Here is a 23,863-nt window from a genome sequence, read left to right as displayed (position 1 = left end):
GTGAATGTGTTGGGGTGTCACAACCAGTAACTACCGCTGCGGTTGTTCTTAGGTTACTGGGAGAAGAAGCTACCATGACTGTTACCATGGCAACAGAGGACTTCCTTTTAAGTTTACTGGGACTGGAGGTTTTGAAAGGGAGAGCGTGACAATCTGAGGTGCCAGTGATCCTTTGGAACCACCAAGTTAGACTTGCTGATGGCCCCACATCTTCCCCCTTCAAAACTTACAAATGTCAAACTCTAATGACTGCCCTTGGGGTCTGGAAGGGAATTGCCCCAGTTCTAGAGGAGGTGAAAAAATAGGAAATTATCCCCACTCACTCAGCTTCCAGTTCCCCAGTATGGCCAGCGTGAGAACCAAATGGTAAGTGGAGATTAACTGTGGACTGCTGCTGTAGTAGTGCTGGCACAGACCCCTTACCAGCAGCTGTACCAAACACCCCTGAGCTCACAGCCAGCAGCCAGGAGCAGGCACACAGGGTCATGGCCACTGCTGATGTTAAAGACATGTTTTGTGTGGTGCCATTGCAGCAAGGGGATCAGCATCAGTTTGCCTTTGTGTATGGGGGCAACCATGTACCTTTACAGGGCTTCCTCGGGGCTACAGGCATTCAGCCACCTTAGCTCACCATGGGCTGGCAAAAGAATTGGAAAAGATGCTGGTGGAAGAGGGAGTGAAAGCTTGCCAGGACATTGATGATACACTCACAGGAGGTAATCATAAGTAGGAGACTGGGACTACCCAGAATAACATCATTACTCACCTCAAAGGTTTAGGGTTTAGCTGCTCACTGGTGAATCATCTCTGGAGTCAATGCTGAGATTCTAAAAACTTTGCATAGATAATAGTGTCTATTTGACATCTGTATTGTTTGTAGAGATTCTTATCAGGGGTCTCATCTGAGAAATCTGGCTTGTTTCAATTTTTGTGTGTGCAAGTTCTGACATTGCAACTTTTCTGACTGGGTAACTTACAGAAGTAAAACTATTCTGCTGATGTCAATGTTTGAGTTTAAACATTTTCTGTATAAAGGATGTGGTATTCCCTCAAATAGTGACGTGTCTGTGATTGACTCTTGTGGCAAACCTGCTTGCTACAGGACCTGTAAAGTGAGAGCAAAAGGGGAAGAAAGGCCAGTAAGGCATATCTGTGGTGGTTTTTTCATGCATCAGCAGGAATTATTTTATATATTAGCCCAGCCTAAATTCACTACAGTTTATTTAAATAAAGTGGTATGCAAAGCAATTATGCATCGTTTAGTGAGTAGTTCTATCACAAAGATGGTTTTGAAATGGTGGGGAGAAATTAGAAATCTTTTTTTGGGGGGGAAATGAATTATAAATGGCTGTAAGCAGGATGGACTGTCATCATGCAGTCTCTTTCTGTCAGATCAGTGCCCTAGTCAGTCTCTACTTCTGGGGAACGCCAAATTATAAATTGACATGAAATATGTCTGAAAAATGCATCTTCTCACAGATGTTATAAATTATGACATCAGGCTTGTGTCTGGTGGTGCCAGAGGCAATACTTTTGCCTGCACAGTTAACAGCTTGTGTCTTTGGTGGAAAAATGGAGAAGTTCACTCATTTTTGTAATCACTATTTCACATTTTTCTGACAGCATGCTGGAGTCAACCTCATGCAGCTTTCTGTACAACTTCATCTGGAAAATATGTTGCACATCCACATCCTCTTCCATACTCATGCTGGTATTTTTAATGCACAGCTAAAGATCAGGTACTCCCAGCAGAGGCCAGGTCCTGGAAAAAATCTGTGGCAGCTCCTGTGGTGTGGACACTCCCCAAGAGGACACTCCCTGGCTGCTCATACTAAACATAGATGGTGTCTGTAATGGAAGAGCCAGAAATGTGGCAACTTTTCACCAGAGCAGTGTGACTATGGGCAGCGTGGCAGGCAGGGAATAAGTCATCCTCTAATGGAGAGCTGTGAAGTCTGGCTTAATGGACCATGCCCACACCATAAGCTTTTTTCCTTGTATCCTGAATTCTTTCCACTTGCAGTCCTGAGTCACCTTCCCTAGGCTGGGCTCCTGTGGTCCTGTGCCATCCACCTCAGGCTGGGCCGAGGTTCAGCAGGGGCTCTCCAAAGCCAGGGTTGTCTTTGAGGTAAGTTCAGTGAGGCAATGGTGACAGCTCCATTGCCTTTATTCTCTACCAGAGCCTTGAATCCCTTTCAGGACTCTTTGTCTTGGCACTCTTACTTGGTGGGAGGGAGGTGAGCAAATGTCCTGTGTGGGATGTGCTTGAGGTTGGGTGTGCAAAGGTGTGTCTGATTTCTAGCTGCTGACAGTGCCAGGGCTTTTCTCTGCACATCTGATAACAAAATTGTTCTATCACCTGGACAACACTGAAGCTGCTCACAAATACACTTTCAGGCTCCAGAGAACAAAGTTCATGTTCTTTGCTATCAGAGATTCACCTTTTTTCAGTATCATACACCCTCTTTTACTTGCCACTAAATGCTTCCCAAAAACTCCTAAGTCTCTGAGATCCATATGTAACCACATGCTACTTGTTTATTTTGTTGGTTTTTTGTTTTGTTTTTTTTTTTTTTTTAAAGTATGGAACATAATTTTAAATCAATAAAATAAATACTACAATACAAAAAATCTCCACAGCAGTTCCTGGAATACAAAGAAATTAAATATGCTTCTTGTAAATAGCTCCTTCTCTTGTAGATCCAAATTATAAATAAATAAATAAGAAAAGCATAAATACACATGTCAAAATACAGCAATTATTAAGAAGAAATATTAATAATCTCCACCTCCATCCTCATACTGCCCAAAGCTATTAATTAATAAATTAAATACTATTTCTACAATGCAACTTCTGCTGCCCTGGACTGTGTTTCATTACTTTTTGGGCCATGTGAACTACAAGAGCAGGTACCACAAATGTTCACTCCCTTAATTACACCCAATTCAGTAAATGGACTTTTCCCAGTGTCTGTCCATCATCCTTATTTTTCCTTTGTTTAGGAAATGAGACCAGAAAGGGGAAGCAGTGATTGGTCTTATCCCAGCTCTTTGAAAGTGTGTACTGCTGTGCAGGGGAGCAGTCCCACTGAATTTACCAGGTTTACCTATATGTGCAAAAATACATATATGGTTTCTGGCAGGAGTCCTATGGGCTGAGGAGGGGGCTGAAGTGTGGTTGGCGATGTTTGTAAAAAATGCTTCAGGAAACTCTTGACCATGGCTCCAGCTTGGCTCAGTCACAGAGGACCTGAAGTTGGCAGGGTCAGGGTGCTCAGACTTTTGCACAGGATCAGTGTGCCAGACTCTAATTTGAAGGTGGGCTGGACCCCTGTGAGAAACCTCAGGTGAGCAGCCTTCAGTGGGTGTCAGCTTTGCCCTCTCATGCAGAGAACACATGGGCAACACTGGGTCACCACTGCCAGCATGGGGTTCACAAGGAACTGTGTTCTACTTCTTTCCCAGGAGCAAGAAAAGAAAGCTGGAGAGCAGATCATCCCTGTCTCAGGCTGCTGGGCCAGAGAAGGACTTTCACCTTTGGTAATGGGGAGGGAGAGTCTGTGTGGTTTTGAGGTGCAAAGTTTTCCTCTGGTCAGTTGAGCACCTCTGACAGAGGAGCCTGTGACTGGAGCAGTGATGGAGAGCTGAACAGGAGGGCTAACAGAGGTATTTCATGAAGGTGCAGTGCCTCTCTCTCCTTGGCACACTGGACTGACTTGGCTCTAGCAGTAAGAAAAGCCACAGTAGCTTTTTAAGTAAGAACTTCCATCCCCATCCTACTACCATTTCCACCATGTCCAGCCCCAATAGATTTTTGCTGCTGCCCTCCCTGCAGCCATCAGGACCATATGCTCTGTAAAGCTACTGGCCTGCTCCATTTGTTTTCCCATTCCATGAACTTTGGTTGCTCAGGCTGTCAAGCTGCAAACCTCTCCTTTGCGTGCTGCTCCACCCTGCTCAACCCAAAGCCAGAAGTCCTGGCTGTCTTTCCCTCCCATCCAGGTGGTCCCTTGGTACTCCTGAGGGGTGACCCCTGAGCAGGGCCAGCTGCCCCTCACCACCATGGCATTGTCTGTGATGGCATCTCAGTGGCTTCACTGCACGGGCTGCAGGCAAGCAAGGTGTAGATGGGAGCTCCTTCCCTCTGCTACTGCCCCAGAGTCAGAGTTTTATTTTTAATTTACGCCTTGGTGCATTGGCAGTTAGATTAGAGGTCATCATTGCTACAAACAACAGGAGATACGCCTCCTCTAACTTTAAATATAAAGTTCTGTATTTAGGGAAAACAGTGGTTTTTATATTAAGTAGGAGAGCACTCACAGAAGGCAAGTACTGCTCATGGCTAATGTAATATTGTCCATAACAGTGGTGAAAACTTTTTGTAAAACTAGTTTTTGTTCTTTTTTAAGAAAAAAACTGAAGAGGACCTGACCAGCAATTTCCAAATTGAAAACAAATTAAAAAAAAAAAAGAGAGAGAAAAATTTTTTAAAGCAAATCCCATTAAATCCATCTATTCATAAGCATGGGTCTCTTACATGCAAATATCTTATACTTAGTCACCTAGTTGCACCATTTACATATTTTCCTTCCTCTTAGTATTTTGTGCACTTAATGTAATATCCTTTACCACATGGGTAGAGGGTAAATTGCTGACTACCATTTCACTTATAAGCAGGTTCTACAGCAGAAAGCATCCCTTGAGGGTATCCTCTTGCTCATAGTTTGATCTGGCAGGACAACTTAAAACACAAGTCATTTGTCACGTAGCAAAGTTTGGTACATATGTTTGCAAACTTTCTCAGTTCTGGTCCATTGTTTTAGAATTTTTGCATCTTTTACTCCTGCCTTGAAACATCAAAACTGAAGAAAAAGAGATGTTTTTTAGCAAGTGTCATTCAGCCAAGCATATTGCAAGATGAGGTTTTTATCTCATGATATGAGAGGGGAAAGATGACAGGCAGTGGTGCACAAGCAGATCCCTGGGATTTAATGGCACTCTGTAATCAGTCTGTTGCCTTGCAGGAAAACACAAACCTCTTTGTAGGCTTCCCTTGTTTCAAGTCTGAGCTCATTCAGACAGGACAATGGAAATGCTGGATGGGTCAGCAGTAGTCTCAGCATTGAGTCAAGAGGTAAATCTAGTGCGTTAGTCAGGATTTTCATATGATGCAACAAGGAAAGGCCATTGAGTTGCATCACGTTCATCATTTTTACCTTTGTTAGCCTTTCTCCCACTGTTCTGAGGCAATGGCATCAAGTAACAAAAAGGATATCATTTTCCTGGATGAGCTGTGCTGTGTCCGTTCCCTCATTGATCCTAAAGCACCTTGTCCTGCTAAAGGACCTTCTGCCTTTCCAAGGGATGCTGAGCCTCATCAGTCCGCCTCAAAGGCACTGTTTGTTGCCCCCAGGTACTCTGACTTCTTCTTGTGCTTCATCCACATCTTCCTCAGGAGGCTGGGTGTCCCACACAGGTTGCCTCCTGTCAGTGGTAGGGAAGCTTCTGCTCCTGGTGGCAGGGCCAGGTCATACTCTGTTGTCTTCCTCCAGCGCTGCCTGTGGCTGACAAATGAAACACAAGGTGTGTGCAGAGTGCTTCTCCCTGGCCCTTCTTCCCTGCTTGTGACAACCAGCCACTGAGAAGCAGGAGCTGCCTGGCTGAAAAGGTGTTCCCATGCCTGGCTGAAACATGTGCCCATGCCTGGCCCACCCCTGGGATCAGCAAGGCTGGAATGAGCTCTGTGGGTCAGGGGGCTGGGATGCTGCAGCAGCCACCACTCAGCTTGGTGCCCTTGTTCCCTCACTGTCAGAGGGGACACTGACACAAGGGGACGGGCTGCAAGTGGGACCACTCTAAGTGCATCCTCTCTAGCAGCTGCCACCCAACAAGGAGCAGGGGGATTGCCCAAGGAGAGAGCTGGGCCCTTCCACCAAAGTCCCACTGGCTGTGATGAGCTCCACTGGCTGTGGGGAACTTGCATTTCTGTGTATGGAGTGCGAGGACACTGTGACAATGAGCTCGTTACTGTCCCTCAGGTGACAATGGCGGCATCTCAAATCCCACCCAGACCCATTTCTGGGTTAACTGTCTGGTGATGAGTGCATTTGTACTATGGTCAACCTGTTCCTTAATTACACTTTAAGACATAATTTTTTTCTTCAATTAATTACATTTTCTAATCACATTTTAGGGCAAATATTACAGACTTCTTAGGGGGAAAATACTTTTATTTTGAATCACAATGATTTTTTTTCTAGTGATAAAGTAGAGGTGTAATGGGCACAGCAATAGCTGCGTATATGGCTATGGCTGATAACAAAATCAACCTTTAGCAATCTCTCCCTGCCTTTGGGAAGCAAGAGGCATGTCTGGAGGGTGGGAAGGGACTTACTCTTCCGTAGAAGTGCGGTCGCGTGTGGGCGAGCCCGTGACAGCCACAGCTCTCACCGTGATGTGGGCAACTGGAGATGGAGGGATCTGTGGGAGGATAAAGCACATCATCAGGAAATGCCACTGATGAGTGGGGACACTGGTTCATCTGAGGAAAGAGGCTGTTTTAGGAAAACCAATAAATGCTGTAAATCTCTTCACAAGAGAAAGCAGGTTAAGGATTTGACGGCCCGACTCTCACCCACACAGTTACCAGCTGCTCACGTGAATATTCTCACTGAGCTCAGCACAGGACTTCAGTGAGCCAGAGTTACACCTCCCATCAAGGAAGGGACACTTGCAGAACGTTTTACTCCCTAGGTTTTGTGTTTATCTTCCTGAGGCAATGAGGTTGTGTGCAGAGTGAGCAGCCTGCCTCTTGCTGCTCCCACCTCTACAGCAGCCTGGGAAGCAGATATCTCGGCCATCACAGCTCCTTCAGCACTCAGAGATGCTTCCCTGTTTTGTTGTGTGCTGCTCTGTGGTGTGGGGGCACCCTGGCTATGCTCCAGTTCTGCCACAGCCCCACAAGTGCCTAATCATCCACTTCCTCCTTGTCTTATTTGATCATAAATTGCCCACCAGAACTGAGTCTCGTTTTTCCATAACCAGGTCTCTGAGAATAGCATATCCTCCAAGATGGTAAGTTTAAGTGTGAGTTGCCCAGAAATAGAAAAAAAAAAAGTCAAAAATTGTGAGGTGATCTCATTATTTCAGGCAATAAGCACACTTATTGATTTTACTGGCAATCCTGAAAAAAAATGTTCATATTGTTGTCACTACCATAACAGGTCTTAAGCTTTCCAGGGCTATTTCTCCTAGGATTAATCAGAGACTGTGTACATTTAGGTGTGTTTTTCAAGTATCCTAAGGCTTAGAGATGTTTGAAATCACTTTTGCAAGCATCCTTTGAAATGTAACTGTGTTAATTATTGGTAGGTCCAGTTAAATTCATTACACTGAATAACATTAGTTTTAAACATCCTTAAGTACTGTACTGTCATTTTTCTTAAGGGTAGCCAGATATCAGCTAGCAAGCATGCTTCAGCCATCCAAAAGAGCCTCTGAAACCATAAAGTTTCAAATGCATGGTCTGGTGTTGGCCAGAAACTATTAAAAATAATTTTTTTCTTTGAAAAAGTCAGTTTTTATTAAATGTAGAGACAATGAAAATTAGGGGGGCACTGTAAGACAAAGAAGGGAGGAAGAACATTTTAGTAAAGGTGAGTCATTTTTAACCAAAATATTTTTTCTGTCTATCAGAGAACACATTTTGGGGGTTTGTATGATAATTTTCCCATCAATTCTTTATGTTTCTGGCTTTGGAGATTATTGTGTCAGCTTGGCATTCTGGAGAAAACAAATTATTTGATGCTTGTTCCACTTGAGAACTTTTTTTTCCCAATTTGTGAAATGCCCTGAGAGACAAGAGGTTAATTTCTCCCAGCTCTTGCAGGTGGCGGAGCATCCAGAGTAGGAGCCTGTCTGTTTCCATCCCACCACTCTTCCCAGTTCCTGAGGGGCGGTTCCCTGTCCTGTGCCAGTCTCTGCTCCCAGCTAAGGGATCCTCTGGCATAAATCATGTTTCAAGCTTTAGCAAGGGCTAAATCTGCAGGTGCTGCAACAGGCTGACGTGCTGTTACTGTGGGACACGCTGATGGGTACAGGTTTTAAGATGCATTGGTAGCTGGTCTTGCTCTATTTGCTTACCAAAGATTTTCCATCCAACAGGTGATTATAGGACTTGGATGACTCCTGTTCAGTAATTCCCACTGTAAAGCATAAGAAACATGACATTAGCTGCAATTATCCCATTGGCACAGCTTGTATGAAAAACCTCCTTCCATGCAATAAACCCCAGATATGGACAGAGCCCAGATACAGGTCACAGTCCCACCAGATTTGGTTATAGGGAAAAGAGCACAGAGATCATCTACTGTGATGTCAAAATAAGTGATTGTGGGGCTGCTTAAGTCACTCTGGAAAGTCTCTCAGCTTGCCCCTGGACTTTTCAAATGAGATGACAAGCTGCCCTTAGCAGACCAAGCTGAATGGGAGCCCTTTCCCCCTCTGTAAGCACTTGTGTATTTCTACAAGCAAAGAGCCCAGTGCTGCTCCTCGGCCCCCACTGCGGGTTTGTCCTGCCTAGGAGATCATTCTCTCCTTTCTGTATTGCTCTGGGGAGTTGTTTTAACCTGGGCAGAGATGTGTGCTATGTCTACCCCATCACAGGGAGGGATTTCCACCTTTCTGCCTGTGGCTGAGTGACATCTCTCTCTCTGCTGTCCTCAGCTCTGAAGGTTACCCTTCAGTTTCAAGTAATTGCTCATATGATAACTTATCCATGGATAAATGCTCACTGACATTCCTGCCCACTGTGCCAAGGAAATATATGAGTGAGGGATGTCAGATTTTTTCATGAGGTCAAATCCTCCTATTTGGCTGTGGGAATGTGGACCTCTCTACTGCTTTGACCAATGGAATATAAATAACAACAGAAAATTTGGAAACAGCCAGGGTGCTGCTTCTAGTGCTGTCTCCAGCATGACTTAGCAACTGGAACTGTCTCCTCCTTCTGGGGGCAATATTTGCCTGTGATAAACATCCTAACCATTTTCCTTCTTCCTGCTCCACCCCCTGCAGTAATTCCATTAGGTACCTTACTGTATCCCTCACGTCGAAGCTAATGCAATTACTTCCTCTCATCGTGCATATTAGGTACTAACAGTACTCAGCAAGTGCATCATCAGTGCTTCAGCTGATGCCCATATTTTTCCTTTTTGTTTGATTTTGCTTTTCTTACTTTGTCTGATTCTTCCCTTCAGCCTGTTCCTCTTATCAGATACAGAAAATGTTCTTGAAAACTTTCAGAAAAATATCTAAGCAAAAGAAAGTCCTCATGGCTTCAAGGTTTGTAGTTGCTCCCCTCAGGGCAGTGGTGGCTGGATGCAGTGTGAACTCCACTTCCAGAATGCTGGAATGGACTGTACTGCTTTGCTGTTTGTGCAGGATTTCTGATGGCCATTTTCTAATGGCCTCATCTGTGTTCTTCTGTTTGTTTGTCTGTTTTTGGTTCTAATTTAAACTTACTGTCTAAGTTCTGCCAACTCACTTCCCTTTCTCCCTCTATGGGACCTGTTTCTCCCTTTTCTGCTCGTTTTAGATTCCTACAGCTTTTCTCTTGTTTGCACTTATCTGTCATCCAGTACCTCTCATCTCCCCCAAGAGCAGAGATCAGCAGTCCCTCCTTTCTGCCTCTCTGCCTCTCTGCCATCCTTTACCCTGTAGCCAGTCCCAGCCACTCCTTCTCCTGTCCCTGCTCCAGTCCTGAAGCTCCTGTTCTTTTTTCAGCCACATCTTGGCTCTGGTCCTGAGATCTTTTGGAGATCTTTTCCTATGGTCCCAGGGGCTCACTTTCTTCCTTTCCTGTTTCCCAGGCCCCACTCTTGTCTGGTTGGTTTCTCAATGGCATGGCATATGTGCAGTGTGGTTGCAGACCAATGGTGTGAGGAACATGCACCTTCGTGGACCTGCTTTAGAGATTTAGCACCTTTTAACATCCAAATGTCCAATTTATCTTGGAAAAACATGCCATGTGGGATTTCTTTAAAGAAATACTACCTGACTGCATCTGGGTGATCTTTCAAAGGAGAGCAAAAGATGTGTTTTTGATTAAAAGGCCATCCCATGTGAAACTGCACAGCCCTGCTCCAGCTTCAGTTTTCCAAACATAACACACCAGTGTTGGAGGAGCTGAATGGCCGCTCTGTTTATGTTTACTCATCTCCTTGGTTTTGTATTGGCAAGCTCTGTTTTTCCTTCACGGTTTCTCACAAATATGCTGAACAAGCTTTGGTTGCCAAAAAATCAGGTCTGTGGCTGACATCCAGAATCTGAAAATCCATCCCTGATGATTACATTCTAGCTGATTCTAAGCAACTGAACAGGGATCTTATATAATAGGATGACTCAAGCAAATGCAGTAATTTACAATTTATCATCCCTAAAATATTGTCAGGTGTTGGAACCCAGGACACCCCTTTGGGTGCCCTGGATGGCTCGAGCCCCTGGCAGGGGCTTGGAGAACCTGGCAGGGAGCTGGGGAGTCCTGGCAGGAAGACAAAGACACTTGGGATTTCGGTCTTAACCCATGGAGCAAATTACCAACCTTGTATGAAGACTAACAAGCCAGAAAAGTTTAAGTAGAGTGATAATGAATTAATCACCCAGTGAAAAATGGAGTTTTGGGGATTTTATTATAAGGGGTCTAGGAGGTAAGATGGAGGGACATGAGTGTTGTCCTATTCCTCTTCCTTTTTCTTCCTAACCTCTGTCTGTATTGTGATGGTGGCACATTTAGATTGGTCTAGAGTAGAAGTAGACTGTCTAACATAGGCGATAGGTATTGGAAAATAATTATAAATAAAGTACACGTAACTTGTAGTATAAAATGTAGACACCAGCCCAGGGGCAGGGAGTGTGCCTCAGACAGCCCTGCTAGACAGAACTCTGTGGGTCTGAGAAAAAATATTTTAGATAAAAGACAACCTTGTGAACCGGAGCTGGAGAATTCCGACTCTTTCTTAGACCATTGGGCTGGGAAAAAAGGACTCTCGGGGTCATCCCAACAGCAAGAAACCTGAGAGTCAGGGAGTGCTTATGACTCTGAATAAATTGAGCAACGCCACGGCCATTAGCTCATTAATCCCAGCGGATATTTTAATCACGGAATTATCCTCCAGGTACACAATAAAGAGCCCGCTTCTCTGCATAACGGGCCGCGTCCGCGGACTCACCGTGCCGGGCAGCGCCCGTGGCGGGCCCGCCCTGCCGGCCGCCCGCGGCCCAAGCCGCCGCCTCGCCGCCCGCCTCACCGTGCTGGCACCGCCGCAGATCACCGTGCTGGCACCGCGGCTCACCGTGCTGGGACCACCTCGGCTCACCGTGCTGGCACCGCGGCTCACCGTACTGGGACCACCTCGGCTCACCGTGCTGGGACCACCTCGGCTCCCCGTGCTGGCACCGCGGCTCCCCGTGCTGGCACCGCCGCTCCGGCACCGCCGCCGCCGCCTGCGGGGCACAGCAAACACCCCTCACACCCGGCACCCGCCCCCAGGTCGTGGGGAGCCCAAAGGCCGCGTGTCCTTCCTGCTGCTCTGCTGTCGTGCAAAGGGGGGTTTGTCAGGTGGGGGGGTTGTGGGATTTGCGGGATTGTGTTTGGCTCCAGCTTCTGAAGTGTGGGAAAATCCTGCTGGGCCTTTCTGGGACCCAGCTGCTTATTTGCACCTTTCTGTATTCTACTCGGGACGCCGAAATGTGCTCCTTTCCAAGCTCTACTGAATAGGATATGCCTCTGAGACAGCTCAGATTTATTTTGTTATTGCATCACATCTTGGGCGACCAGTCAAACTCATGCGAATTACAAATGCTGTTTCCTTATGGTCTCTCCCATCTTTTAAACTTACTTACATATTTTACCTGATAAATGACCACAGAGAATACGAGGCAGAGAGGAGTTGTGCTCCTGGGGATTAATTTCACAAACATTAGCTCACCCAGACAAAGCTCACTGACAGCTGCAACTTTGGGCCTCACGCCCACCCCCCCATCTCCAAGTCCCTGAAAACAAGCATGAACAAAATCAAGTTCTTTTCTAATCAATTATGACTAAGCCAAGGCACTCACTGTGCTGCCACAGGCAACTGGGAATGCCAGAGCTAATGTGAGTTTGGACAAACAGGGATACACCTCAAAGAAGTGGATTCGTCAGGACTGTTCTCCAGGATGGTCTGGAAAGAGTTTTCTCAAGAAGATCAAAGTTCCAACAGCAGGGACAGAGTGTTTCATACTTGGTTGGGTTTTTTTATTCTTCCCTAAGGACTTGCTGCTGTCATACAGAGAACCACTTAAACAGGGTGAAAATCCAAACCAGCCAGGAAACAAGACGTGGCAACTATTCAGGCTATTTCCTATTAGACTTACTTATGTTGGAAGACCAGGAGAAAAGCAGTTAGTTACATCTAGCTGATGACTGGCAGCTGCTGTCTACGTGTTTTAGATATAAATATAATTATTTTGCCTCAAGACTAAGACCAAAAACTGGCCAGCTCACTATTGACATAGGAAAAGCCTTAATTCTGTCTAGTGCTCTGCCCTCTAATGCACACTAAAGATAAAAAAAAGACCCCATTCAAGCATGTACCCTCATGCCAAATTGTCCATTTCCTCTAATTAATTTTAATTCAATTTGCCATAAATCTGCAATGTTCTGTGTATATTTTTTACACGGACATACAACATATGCAAACCCATGTTTTCCAAAACAGGAAAGAAGAAAATCCCAACCTAACCACTTTTAATTCTTTTGTTTCCACGTACCCTCAGGAGTCTGGACAAGCCTACATTACCTAAATCCTACTGACTAGTAGGATGAGGAGCAGAAACTGCCCAACAACAGGCAAAAGTGCTTCTGAAAAAGGCAGGTAAGTCAACCAAAGCCTAATCCAAGGCTGGATAGGGATTTCCCCCTGTTTCTGCAGATTTTGACACACAGCCTAACACGCTCCATGTGCTGTAAACTACTTAAAGACATGCCCAGTTAAAGGGACTACTGGTGTCCTTGAAGGCAAGCAGATGCTAAAGGAGGCTGCAGCTGGCTCCCAGCTCTCCTGATCACAAATTTGGAGCTGCCAACAGGGCTGAGCCTCAGCATTGCTGCGATGTTTCAGAATGAGGGTGATGCTAGTTGAGAGAGGCCTCCTGTTGCTGCTTAAGCTGTTGGCATTGGCTCCCTCCCTGCTGCCCCTGGAGCAGCTCCAGCACCTCCCCATCCTTCTGCAGCAGCTCTTTCAGGCTCAGGCTCCTATGTCCACACAAACCTTACAGAGCATCAGCCCCTTCACCACGGGGGCACCAGTGGAGACTCCCATGTTCAGGACTAATCTGAGGAGGCTGTGGCTGGCAGGGGTCTCTAATGACAGCCCTTGGAGTGTGCCTCGTGTGAACTGAGCTCTTCCAGCTTCCAAGGAATGCCACAAAGCTCAGCTTTTCCCACAATCTCTGGAAAAATGTCCAGTGCTCTTGGTCACGCCTAGTCTTTGCTGGTGTGTGACAGAAAATGTCATCAACCCTCTGCTACTGAGACATCACTTATTTTGCACTGTCATGGAAAGAGCATTTTTGATAAGTAGGATGCTGGCTGCAGTCACCTGTAATCCTGAAAGTGGCTTATTTGATCAGTGTAAACCACCATGGATTTGAAACTTAACTTTCTGCCTACGTGTTGCACAGGATGAAATGCAGTTTGGGGAAAAGAAGAGGATTTTTATCTTGATTAATAGCAAGAATTATTTAGGCACGTTGTCTTGTGTTATTGAGATTCCTTGTTACATATGATATCAGTAATGCCAAAACACCTTCAAGCAGCAGAACCTGTATAAATAAGTTACAGTGCTATTTTCCATTACAGCTGGAGACAACAGTGCAATCTCTGTAGCATATTTTCAGCAGCTTCTTTCTTTCTTTTTTTTTTTTTTTTTTTAGCATTTGGTTGTAGCACATTTTGGGAGTTCCTTATCTACTAATTCAAGATTTTACAGTGACTTTGGCTACCTCAGCCATTACTGTAATATGTAAAGACTTATCTAGGTCAGGAAACTAAACCTGCTGTAGCTTGGTTTTGATCTAAAGTGGAGCTGACATTTCTCTAGGGTACCTAGGGTAAAGCAGAAGGATCAACTGGGAGTCACTTTTCTTTTCTAGACATACCAGGAAATTTAAATCTGTGCAAATGGCAGAGTCAGCCAAACTATGCAGAATTAGCAAACTGCTCTCTAAAAACCTACTGATTTTAGAACCTCTAAATCCTTTGACTGGCCCAGTCTGTTTGCAGGACACTAACTCCAAAATCAGAGCCCAGAAAACTCTATTTTTCTGGACTTTGCCATGCACATGAGGACACTGAGGCCTGGCATACCCACTGCTGGAATTAGCTGTGTTCAGAGGGAAGGGGCACAGAGGACATAGGACAGTCACAGAGAAGCTCTTCCAACCATCCTGATCCTGGACTTAAAATCCTACTTCCAACCAACAACCACCCAGAAAAGGTGATAATTTTAAATATCTGGCTTTGGATAAAACTTTGAAAGTTAGAGTCTGAATAACAATGTGTTATTGTTAGTGGAGAAAAATCCAGATTTGTTAAGTTATTTTGATGGCCTAATGCTGAGCTGATTTCTAAAAATGTGGCAGCTCTAGCATGCACAGGGGCATTTTCTACTTTCTTGCAAAGTAGACAGGTACTGGTGTCCAGACAGTTCTACCCAAGGGACTTTGGGGCTAGAAGAAGAAGAGAAGGCAAAGATCTGCTGCCACTGGAAATAACTCTTAACAGGGCAATAGGAACTGCAAATATTCATATTGGTGAAACACTCAGCTAAAAATAAAAAAGGTGCTTTCTCCTTCCACAGTCATTATCATGCATTTGGGATGAGTTCTTGTGTGTGATGGAAGTTACCCCCCACAGTCAGTAATTTGAATGTTAAATCACTTAATGCTACACTGCTTGAGTATTTCTGCTGTGGAAAAAAAAGGTCTGGCAGATGTCCACGTTGGTTGCTATTTTTGTCCTTGCTGAGGATTAAAGTTGTGCATCCACTACAATCACCAGAGCAGAAGATTTTGTTAGCTGAGGCATTTCTACAGCTCTGACTGCAGGTGCAGATGTAAAAGTGAAAAATAAACAATCATTCTGCGACTTTTCTGTGGGTCTAGAAATTGGCAATCACAGCTTCCCCACAGGCACATCTATTCCAGTATGTGCAATTTACTTCAATGCTTGCTTATGAGCTGTAAGCAGCTGCATCCCACTGAAGAAGGGAATGTCCAAGAGTTGACTGTGGTCAGTCAAACACCTTGGTTTGAGAGCCATCCTTGTTTTTGTAGCTGGAGCTGCAGACCATTCCTCAGGCTTGGTGTTCCCACTGCTAATATGATGCTGCCTGCATCATGACTCAGAGCTAATAAAGGACATCCTTAATTGGGGTCAGGAAAGCCCCAAAGGAAAAAAAAAACAAATCCTCTTAAAATATAGCAACAAAACAGGGACTTTCTTATCTTATTTTCTTAGGCTTTTATGAGTACAGTGCTGCCACAGCAGCTGATCCAATCCAAATTAAATATGTGATGCTTCCATTTAGTAGAAACAACTATCTACTGAGATTTGGAACTAGATAACAGACATAGAATTTCTGTTTATTTTGATGTAAGTCAGCTGAAATTTTTCAGCTAAATAGTTCTATGAGAAATATTGTCAAAAAAAAAAGATTATCTGAGTATTTTGTCAAGTCAGAATACTTCACTTTTAGTTTGGTCTTTTTTGCTGTTTCTATATTGCATGGAAAACAAAATATACCAAAGGTTTAACAAATAAAAGTGGGGTATCTCAAAATGGCTTATTTTGAGTAACACTCCAGCAGTCTGACTCATCTTTCTTTTGGAATGAAGAGTACTTTTGAAATATCAGCCTGAGTTATGGGACAAAATCAACCAAGCCAAGACTGTCACAATTTGGGAAAATATACACATGCAGATTTTCTACCCCAAAAATGACAGACATGTTACTGACTCTTCCTGGGGACCACTTCAGGTGTCCTGTGATGTATTGGGATCCTGTGATCTGCTTTAATAACCAAAAGAGAGGGTGACAGTGAATGTGATGAGGTTTTTTCCCAGTGCACAGGTAAGTGTGGTGAGCAGGAGGACCTACAGTTCTCTGGGGAGATCAGGAAATCAGGAATACAAAGAAAAGGCTCTTGGAAAATGAGGATGGATCTGGGAAGCAGGAAAGGGCATGGAAAAAGGGAAGGCCATGGAGCAAAGTACTTTAGCAAAGTGTTAGATAAGAGACAGGTCTGTGGTGAGAAGAAATGCTTTGGCAGAAGAGTCTCAAACTTGTAAGAAGTGCTCTGATATGCAGAAGAGACTGTCAATCCTGCAAGGATTGTGCAAGGGGTTGTGAATGGGTCAAGTGGGTTTCAGGAGAGAAAACTGTCTCTGAAGTGTGAAAGGAGCTGAACTTGCAAGACATTTATTCAGAGCATGAAGAATGTTCAGTTATTTTAATCTGGGGGGTTCCTCTGTGCCCTCTGCACCGAGGCTGAGGCAAAGGCAGGCAAGCACTGCTGGGGCCAGGGGACAAACATGATTATTATTATTACTTGATTAACACTGATATGATTTATTATTTGGTGTGATTTGCTTACTTTTCATTCCTGCATGTCTCTGGAAGGCTCTATGGACAGTATTGAAGTTGGTGATTTCCTCAGATGGCCAGTGTTGGTAAGCCACTATGTTAATTTTGACTGGCTCTGCATGGCAATACCTTTTTGTTTGTTTGTTTGGGTTTTTTTGGTTTTGTGGGTGTTTTTTTGTTTGTTTGTTTGTTTCAAAGCACTTACGTAAATAAACTGCTACTTTACAGAAACTCCCCTTCTGTTTCCCACCCCACTCCCTGCATCAGACACGGATGCACTTCTTTACCCTGGAAGATCTGCTTCCCATTGACCCACAGCACTTTTGAGGGTATGCGCAGCCAACTAGAATGTGAAATAAAAAAGTAGGGAGAGGAAAGGAGATTTTTCTTACACTCTTTGCCAGGATGTGCTGCGTAGCTTTGGCTCGTCTTCGGGCAGGACTGCATGCTGCAAAGAGAAGAACAGGAACATGGTCAGGATGCTGTGGAGGTGGACACGTGCCTCCCAAAGACCTCTGTAAGAATTCACTGGGGGCATGGTGGGAAGAGGGGTCAAGAAGGGGTTTAAGGAAGATTGCAGCTGAAACAATCCAAAAGTCCCTTTTGATGTGATCTCAGAGACCATGCTCTGGCCTACAAAATACAGAAATCTGTGGCCACAGGGCCACAGCACATCCCGAGTTTCTGCACCTCTCTCACAGGCTTCCAGGAGCAGCACTCCTCCTCCTTTCTCGGTTTTGATCTGGCCTCCCTCCTGCCAGCACTTCAGGAGGAAATGAGTGGTGTATACATTAACTTGGAGACTATTATGACTTTATCTACTTAGAGACTTTATCAATAAGCTCAAAGTCCCTCATGACATTGTTTCACTTTCACTGCATGATGTCCACAGCACAACATTTGCACTAAGCGTAATTTTTTTCTTTTTCAGTCCTCAAAATTACCTGTACACCTCTTTAGCTTTTGCTAAAGACAAACATTTTGCTCAAAGTCTTTTTGTCACTTTTTATTTCTTAGACCCACAAAGACACCAAAAGCATAGAACCATTAGCCAATAGACACACAGGATATCAGGGCCACGAGCCAAGTTTTTGTCTGGACTGAAGTGATTGGTTTTGGGTGAGGGTTTTACTGAATTAAGTAAAGACTCTTTAAACTCTTGTTGTTGGAGTTAGGCTTGAAACTGGCCAGAAAGACTCTGTGATCCTCCCAGCTCTCCCCCTCATCATATCTTAGCCTGCCTTGTGCTCAGGCTACCAGAGCTACAGGATTTAGCCACCAGCGACAGAAACAGGCTTGCAGAAAGCTGCCAAATGTGAAGAATTAACGCCAATTCTAAAGGCTGACCCTGGGGCAAGGCATGTGAATGGGGTTTCCTATTCAGGCTCCGTGTATAATCCAAAGGCTTTGAGGAGCCAGGAAGGTTTGTCACAGGATGATGGGTGACTCCTACACCCCAGGTGAGCCTTCCTTGACGTTGCTGGCATGCATTTCACTTGCAGTGCTTATCTTTGCTGTGTATTACTGCTTGCAGAGTTTTGGAGCTGTGGAAGCAGCTGGAGGTCATCCAAGGCTGCTCCTTATTGCAGCCAAGCTCCTCTACTCAGATGGCAGCAATAAGGAGTGGCTGGGCTTTCCAGGGCTCCGGTACAAGCAGAGCTGGCAGTGACACCAAAGTCACTCTTCCTAGACAGCCTGTGTGTGTCTAACAGCCATCCCTCCACACCCCAGCGAGGATGTAAGTCCTGAGCATTAGGAGCCCACTGGAGAGGAAATTCTGGCCTGTGCTGTGGCTGTAGTGAAACAGGACAGGAAAATGGGAGGATCCCGTGAGCTGTGAGCAGCCCATTGCAGCGCAGGGCACTTCCACACTGAGCTTGTCACAAGGAAGTTATCTGCCTGCCTGGAGTGTGCTAAGCTGTCAGGGTGATTACAGGCTGCTCTGCACAGTGTGATATCCTCAGGGATCCTCACTGTCTTCTCCTGCAGGACACATTTTATAATTTAAACCAGGTTGAGTGTGGGGTGAAAGCCTGACAAACATAATGAAGGTGGTTTGGGTTTTTTTACCCTAGGATAAAGCTGTTTTTGAAACTCCTTCCATCACCCTCACTTCTGGAATTTCACTGTGTGAAGACTAAACTAATTGCTTCTAAGCAAAACACTCAAGTGCAGAAAAGTGTAGCGATGCAAGGAGTTGCCTTCTTGTCTCTCTGGTATTTTAGGTATTTTACCACCCAGTGTAAGGAGTACAGTTTTTAGAGATTTCTACCAGAAGCAAGTGCTCTTGTGCTGTTATAGCTGCTGCCCAGGCTAGTGCAAAAGGAGCAACACATAAATGTGCCTAACAGTAATAAATTTGCCTACTTTCAGAGCACATATGATCCACAGTCCCTCATCCCCTGTTGTCTCCCAGAATGAGTGGCAAAAGGTTTACAGGGCTGAAAAAAGGCAAGGCATGAAAGGGAGTCACAGCACCAGCAAACATGCAATTACTTGAATAGGCATTGAAAGAAGGGTGAATCACAGAAGTAGCCAGAAGTGACCCACTTGCGTGGGAATACAATGGCAGCAATGCAAACAGTGGGGCTGCGAGGCTGTCCCTGCAAACATGAATTTCTGCAGAGAGCTGGGCAAGGAAGAGAAGAACAAATCCTTGCAGATGATGTACATGGATTTGCCTGCAAAAGGATGTTTGTACGTATAGCCCAGATTTCGGGCAACAAATACAATTATAGTGATGGTTCACTTTGTCATTTCCACTTATATTCCAAAATTAAGCAGCTGAGAGCTCATGCTCGCAGCTTTCAAGTAAAGATCTGATCTGGCCCCACAATTTGTTTTCCCTGCTTTTCCCTGCTTTCTTGTTGCTGAAATATGCAGCCATTGAGTTTAAACTAATTTGTTCAATCAAATGCAGGCTGCGCTTTGTCCGGCTCTTACTCTTCATTAGAAGCAATTAATGTTAATCATGCATTCATTTCCAGGGCATGGCTTTGGAAATGTTCCACTTATTGAGCCAGCAGACTTAAATTCAACATTCATGCACTTCACCCACTTCTAACTGCTCGCAGAACTTCATTCTCTTTTCTATTACACAGAAAAGCCACACAGTTGCAAGCTGTCACTTTAGCAGTTACCTCATAGGTATAGCAACACCGATTCCAAATCTCCCAGTTTTGCCAGAGTAAAGATTTTACAGAGCCACAATATTGAAGCACCTGCACGGATTAGGTCGAGAAAGCAGCAGCGAGGGCTGGGCTGCAGGCAGAGCACGGCACAGCAGAACAGATGAGCTGCTCTCTGCAAATATTTCCCTGCTGCTAAACATCCCATCCCTCTAAAAGACAACACTATAGCTGTTGTTAGATTTTGATGTACTCACATTTGGAAGAAATCACAGTGAAAACTTCTAAATTTTCATCGCTGCAGCTGTAAATCTGGTGCATTTTCCACCTCTCCCTACTGACTGCCTTTCAGCTTCATGCAACCGCTCTGAACTTCTGGTAAATAGGTTTCACTAATCCAATCTGGCTCTGTGATCATTGTCCAGATCTACAAAGGACAGACTGATGCTGTGATCTCATCTCATTCCATATTCTTCATTGCAACATTTTCTGCTCCCATCTGCCTTTCTATGAATAATATTAACAAAGATTTAATTTAGCTCTTGCTTAAGCCTCTACTCAGATAGGAGCATTTTATTTTACATTTTCTTTTACCAGTGTGGAGAATCTTCTGCAATAAATAGCTAATAATTAAAGTCTAATCTATTGGCAAATGTTTCAGAAGTATTGCAAAGATATTTGAAATAAGTTGGGTTAAATGTGTACTTTAACATATTTACCGTAAAATTTGCTCCTTACATATAATGAGGAGATGACTCTAGTATATTAAAAAAAGCATTTTGTGCTTTACCTTTTCATTTCATAAACAAATACAGGAATCCTCGGTTTTTCAAAGTAAAATTTCAAAAGCAGATGCCTAAGAAGGCAGATGTGCATAGATCTCCATGCCCCCTACACATCTGTGGTTGCACGGGGAGGAAAGGTGGCTCAGTCATGGATGGGTTCCTGACTTGATGGCTCTGGGGTCTAATCCCATATTTACACATTTCAATAAAGGGTCTTCTTGCCAAAGCTTTTAATTTCTTAATATTCCCATCAGAAATTGTTCCTTTCCACCTCTATGCATATCAGCCCACTCAACTTCTGGTGACTTAATGCTGCCATGGACACCCAAGACAGAAAATTTTGGCTTGCAGGCTCCAACAACTGATGTAGTTGGAGCACTTTCAAGTGTGAATAATGATATTAAATTATATCAGTCTAATGAATAGCCTTCATTACTACCACGTGTGTGTCTAATTAGCACAAAAACAAGCTCTGTCTTCTCCTATAGCTGTCTGCCACCAACAGTCCCAGATGGAAAGTGCCAGTGAACATGGGCCGTCACTGTCGTATTGATGAACGTTTCTTATTTGAAAAAATAAATATTGGCCAAATAGACATCCTGAGCCTGGAAGCATTTTGGTTGAGTGGAAGGTGTCACTGTTTCAAGAAAGCAGCGAGCGAAGGGAAGCTGTTGTCACTTTGTCACCTCCCAGGGCAGGCTCCTGCTGTCCAGGGACAGCAAAGCCTTTGCAGGGCTGGGGGCATTGTCCTAGGAAACTGTGCCGTGCTTGGAGCAGGCAGTGGGACGGCAATATAATCAACCAAAAGTTCAATTAGTTTTTGATTTATTGCGCCACATGTTCTGCTTGTATGACTGATGTCATTAACATCAGGCTCGGCTGGCGCATTCATCTGTCCCTGCCCGGCTGCCTCTGAAGGCGCACGCACTCAACAGATGGGGAGCTGCACGGGTGCAAGGCAATTGTTTACCCCCCTATTGTCCCTGTGTCAAGCAATCAACCCAAATCCATTACCCACCGAGAAAAAGATCAGCGCACCGTCCATTCAGCACTGAATGGGGCAGAGGCGGTTATGCAGGAGGCTCTAAAAGCTTTCAAAAGGATAAAAAAAAATAATGAAGACCAACACTGAATAGTCCATTAAAAAAAAAAAAAAGCTATAACAAATCTAACCCACCCTTTATTTCACCTTCAGATATTCAGAATCCTATGAGAAGAGGGGCACTTTTAGACCTAAGTCATTGTTTTCCAGATTCTAGGTATGACCTACAGATATTTTCAAATCACAGATGGGGTTTAACATTAGAACAAGAATTGGATTCTTCATCCTTTGAGGGTTGGTGGGATGTAAGACTGAAGCGAATCTCTAGAGCTGGTCACCAGCTGGCATTCACTGCATTACGAGGCAGGTAGGCTTTGGACACACCTTTACAAGGCACAGGATGTTCTGGGGACAAATATACTGTACAGAGAGCTGATGGGAAGCATTCACATCACTTTCAGATAGAAAAATCGGGCTCAGGAGGACAGACACAATATGCCTCATCTGGGATTCTCATCTGGGAATTAATTCTCCCCTGCCCATGAAAAGGAGTTTGCTTCTTTATTTTGTCCAGATCCTGCAGAGTAGTTGAGCACTATGAGTGCTTGAGGTTTTGCATGAAATCTTAATGTGGCTTCAAGAGAAGACCTGCACATATTGGGCTACTTTTTTCTACCTCTCTGGGAGATATTTTGGGCAAATGTCCAATGTTGGGTTTAGCTATGAAATAGGCGTAATTATATCTGCAGGAAGTGTAGTGCAAAAGCTCTAGTGCATGCTACCTGATAAAGAAGTGTAGGCAGTAATTTTAGACTTGGAGGAGAAATTCTCCAGAATATCTAGCCTAGAAACTGCAGACCCACATCAGAACAATCTCACATGGTATCTCCTTCCAGCTCCCTACTCACCTAGCAAGAGTCCACTCTGTGGTGAGAGGAGAAAACAGAACAGTTTTTGAGTCTATTAATATTTTTTTCTTGTTCCCCAAACTACATAAAATATCTGGAGACCAGGCTCATTTTTTTTCTTCTCTGCTAAAGTGAGGAATAAGCTATTAGCTTCATTCACATTCACATGGTGCTCACTGCTTCTCATGCAGCCATGAGAAGACCCTAAGAAGTTTTTGCCCTGGGGTGTATCTTTCACCTAAGACTCCCAAGTGAACCCCTTGAATCCAAATTCTTCCCTGTGGGCTGTGATACAGCAGTTTTCCAAATACCCCCTCTCAGTGTTGATTGTAAAGGATCAAAACATTTCCTGGTGCCAGAACAAGGGAACCAAAGGTGAATAGGGACAACTGAGAAGGAGGAGGAGAACTCCAGACACAAGAACAGACACATGCTGTCTGACAAAAGACACATCTAACTTTATCTGCAGGTCTGGGACAGGGAAAGTGTTTGATTCTTGGGAATGGGGGTAGAAAGGAGGGAAAGGCGGAAAAGAAAAAATGCTTGCTGAGGCTGAAAGGAAAAAAATAACAAACTTCAAAATAGCAGAAGTCTCATAAAACCTTGTAAAAATGGCAGAAAAATCCAATAACCTGGTGAGATGTCCCTCTGAGGAGTTGGCAAGGGTGCTTTTTCCAAAGCCTGAATCTGTTAGGACATATTTCAAAGAAGCAAATGTAGATGCTTGTCCTGTTTACCAAGCATGCCAGAGCTGGTAAACTTGAAAGGAATAAAATTTTAAAAATATGGTTACAAAAAACTGTAATTAAAACATTGAGTTATTTAAGATCAGAAACCTCTAGACCTTATTTTTCCTGGCCTCTGTGAACAAAGGAATCCCTTTTCAGTGCAAATTTCTACCAGTGAGGTTGCAGGGAAGCAACCTGATACTCTCAACATGTGCAAGGGGTATTGCCAAGGGATTCCCTGGCCCACAGAGGACAAAGCTCTTCCCAAGACAGGTCTCTGGCTTCTCCCTGGATCTTGTACCTTGTTGCATAAGAGGTAAATCTACTCTGTACTGAGCCACTTGAGCCTATTTCTTACTGTTAGCTGGGCAATATGATAAGGATAAACCCCAGGTATTTTTGGAATAGGATTCTGAACAAGAGGGATGCACAGATAACCATTTAAAAATAAGATGGGATAAAACTGCACATGCATACTGCAGGCATCTACTCTAAACCACTTCTACATGATGCAATGCTAGCAGCCTTTTTTTTTTTTGTGGAAGGAAAATCGCTTTGTTTCGGTTTAGGGCCACAGAATTACAACTG

The 23,863-nt window shown here is 44.3% G+C and overlaps 1 protein-coding gene and 1 long non-coding RNA gene across 6 annotated transcripts in view; one reads left to right on the top strand and one right to left on the bottom strand.

Annotated features, from left to right (window-relative positions):
* Positions 1-2,559: 2,559 nt before the first annotated feature.
* VXN (vexin) lies at positions 2,560-22,557 on the bottom strand. Of its 5 annotated transcripts, none has more exons than XM_064387926.1 (8): positions 20,603-21,019; positions 20,070-20,239; positions 17,077-17,132; positions 11,411-11,502; positions 11,307-11,365; positions 8,143-8,204; positions 6,395-6,480; positions 2,560-5,564 (listed from the first exon to the last, which is right to left on the bottom strand). In XM_064387926.1, exons 2-8 carry the CDS (start codon positions 20,131-20,133, stop codon positions 5,378-5,380), a joined length of 606 nt encoding a protein of 201 aa, XP_064243996.1. In that variant the 5' UTR covers positions 20,134-20,239; positions 20,603-21,019; the 3' UTR covers positions 2,560-5,377. The 5 variants fall into 5 exon arrangements, with proteins under 5 accessions (XP_064243996.1, XP_064243976.1, XP_064243969.1 ...); XM_064387906.1 differs by having other exon boundaries at positions 11,229-11,365; positions 20,603-21,008; XM_064387899.1 differs by lacking the exon at positions 20,603-21,019 and adding an exon at positions 21,616-22,557 and having other exon boundaries at positions 11,229-11,502.
* Positions 11,511-23,863, top strand: part of LOC135280169 (uncharacterized) — a 28,372-nt gene continuing 16,019 nt past the window's right edge. The window contains exons 1-3 of the long non-coding RNA XR_010347222.1: positions 11,511-16,770; positions 17,089-17,201; positions 21,793-21,856. This is a non-coding gene — a long non-coding RNA (uncharacterized LOC135280169). The remainder of the gene's footprint in view (positions 16,771-17,088; positions 17,202-21,792; positions 21,857-23,863) is intronic.

This window comes from Passer domesticus, chromosome 1 (assembly GCF_036417665.1).
Source record: "Passer domesticus isolate bPasDom1 chromosome 1, bPasDom1.hap1, whole genome shotgun sequence".
Lineage (NCBI taxonomy): Eukaryota > Metazoa > Chordata > Aves > Passeriformes > Passeridae > Passer > Passer domesticus.
This window is presented reverse-complemented; position numbering and strand designations above follow the sequence as displayed.

What these genes read in the sequence shown, in the direction of transcription:
- VXN (XM_064387899.1), bottom strand. Translation starts at nt 20,133, where the DNA reads ATGCACCAGATTTACAGCTGCAGCGATGAAAATTTAGAAGTTTTCACT. An exon ending in CACTGTGATTTCTTCCAAAT is followed by an intron (nt 17,133 to 20,069) that starts GTGAGTACATCA and finishes TTCTCTTTGCAG; the next exon opens with CATGCAGTCCTGCCCGAAGA. An exon ending in CACGGGCGCTGCCCGGCACG is followed by an intron (nt 8,205 to 11,228) that starts GTGAGTCCGCGG and finishes TATGCTTTACAG; the next exon opens with TGGGAATTACTGAACAGGAG.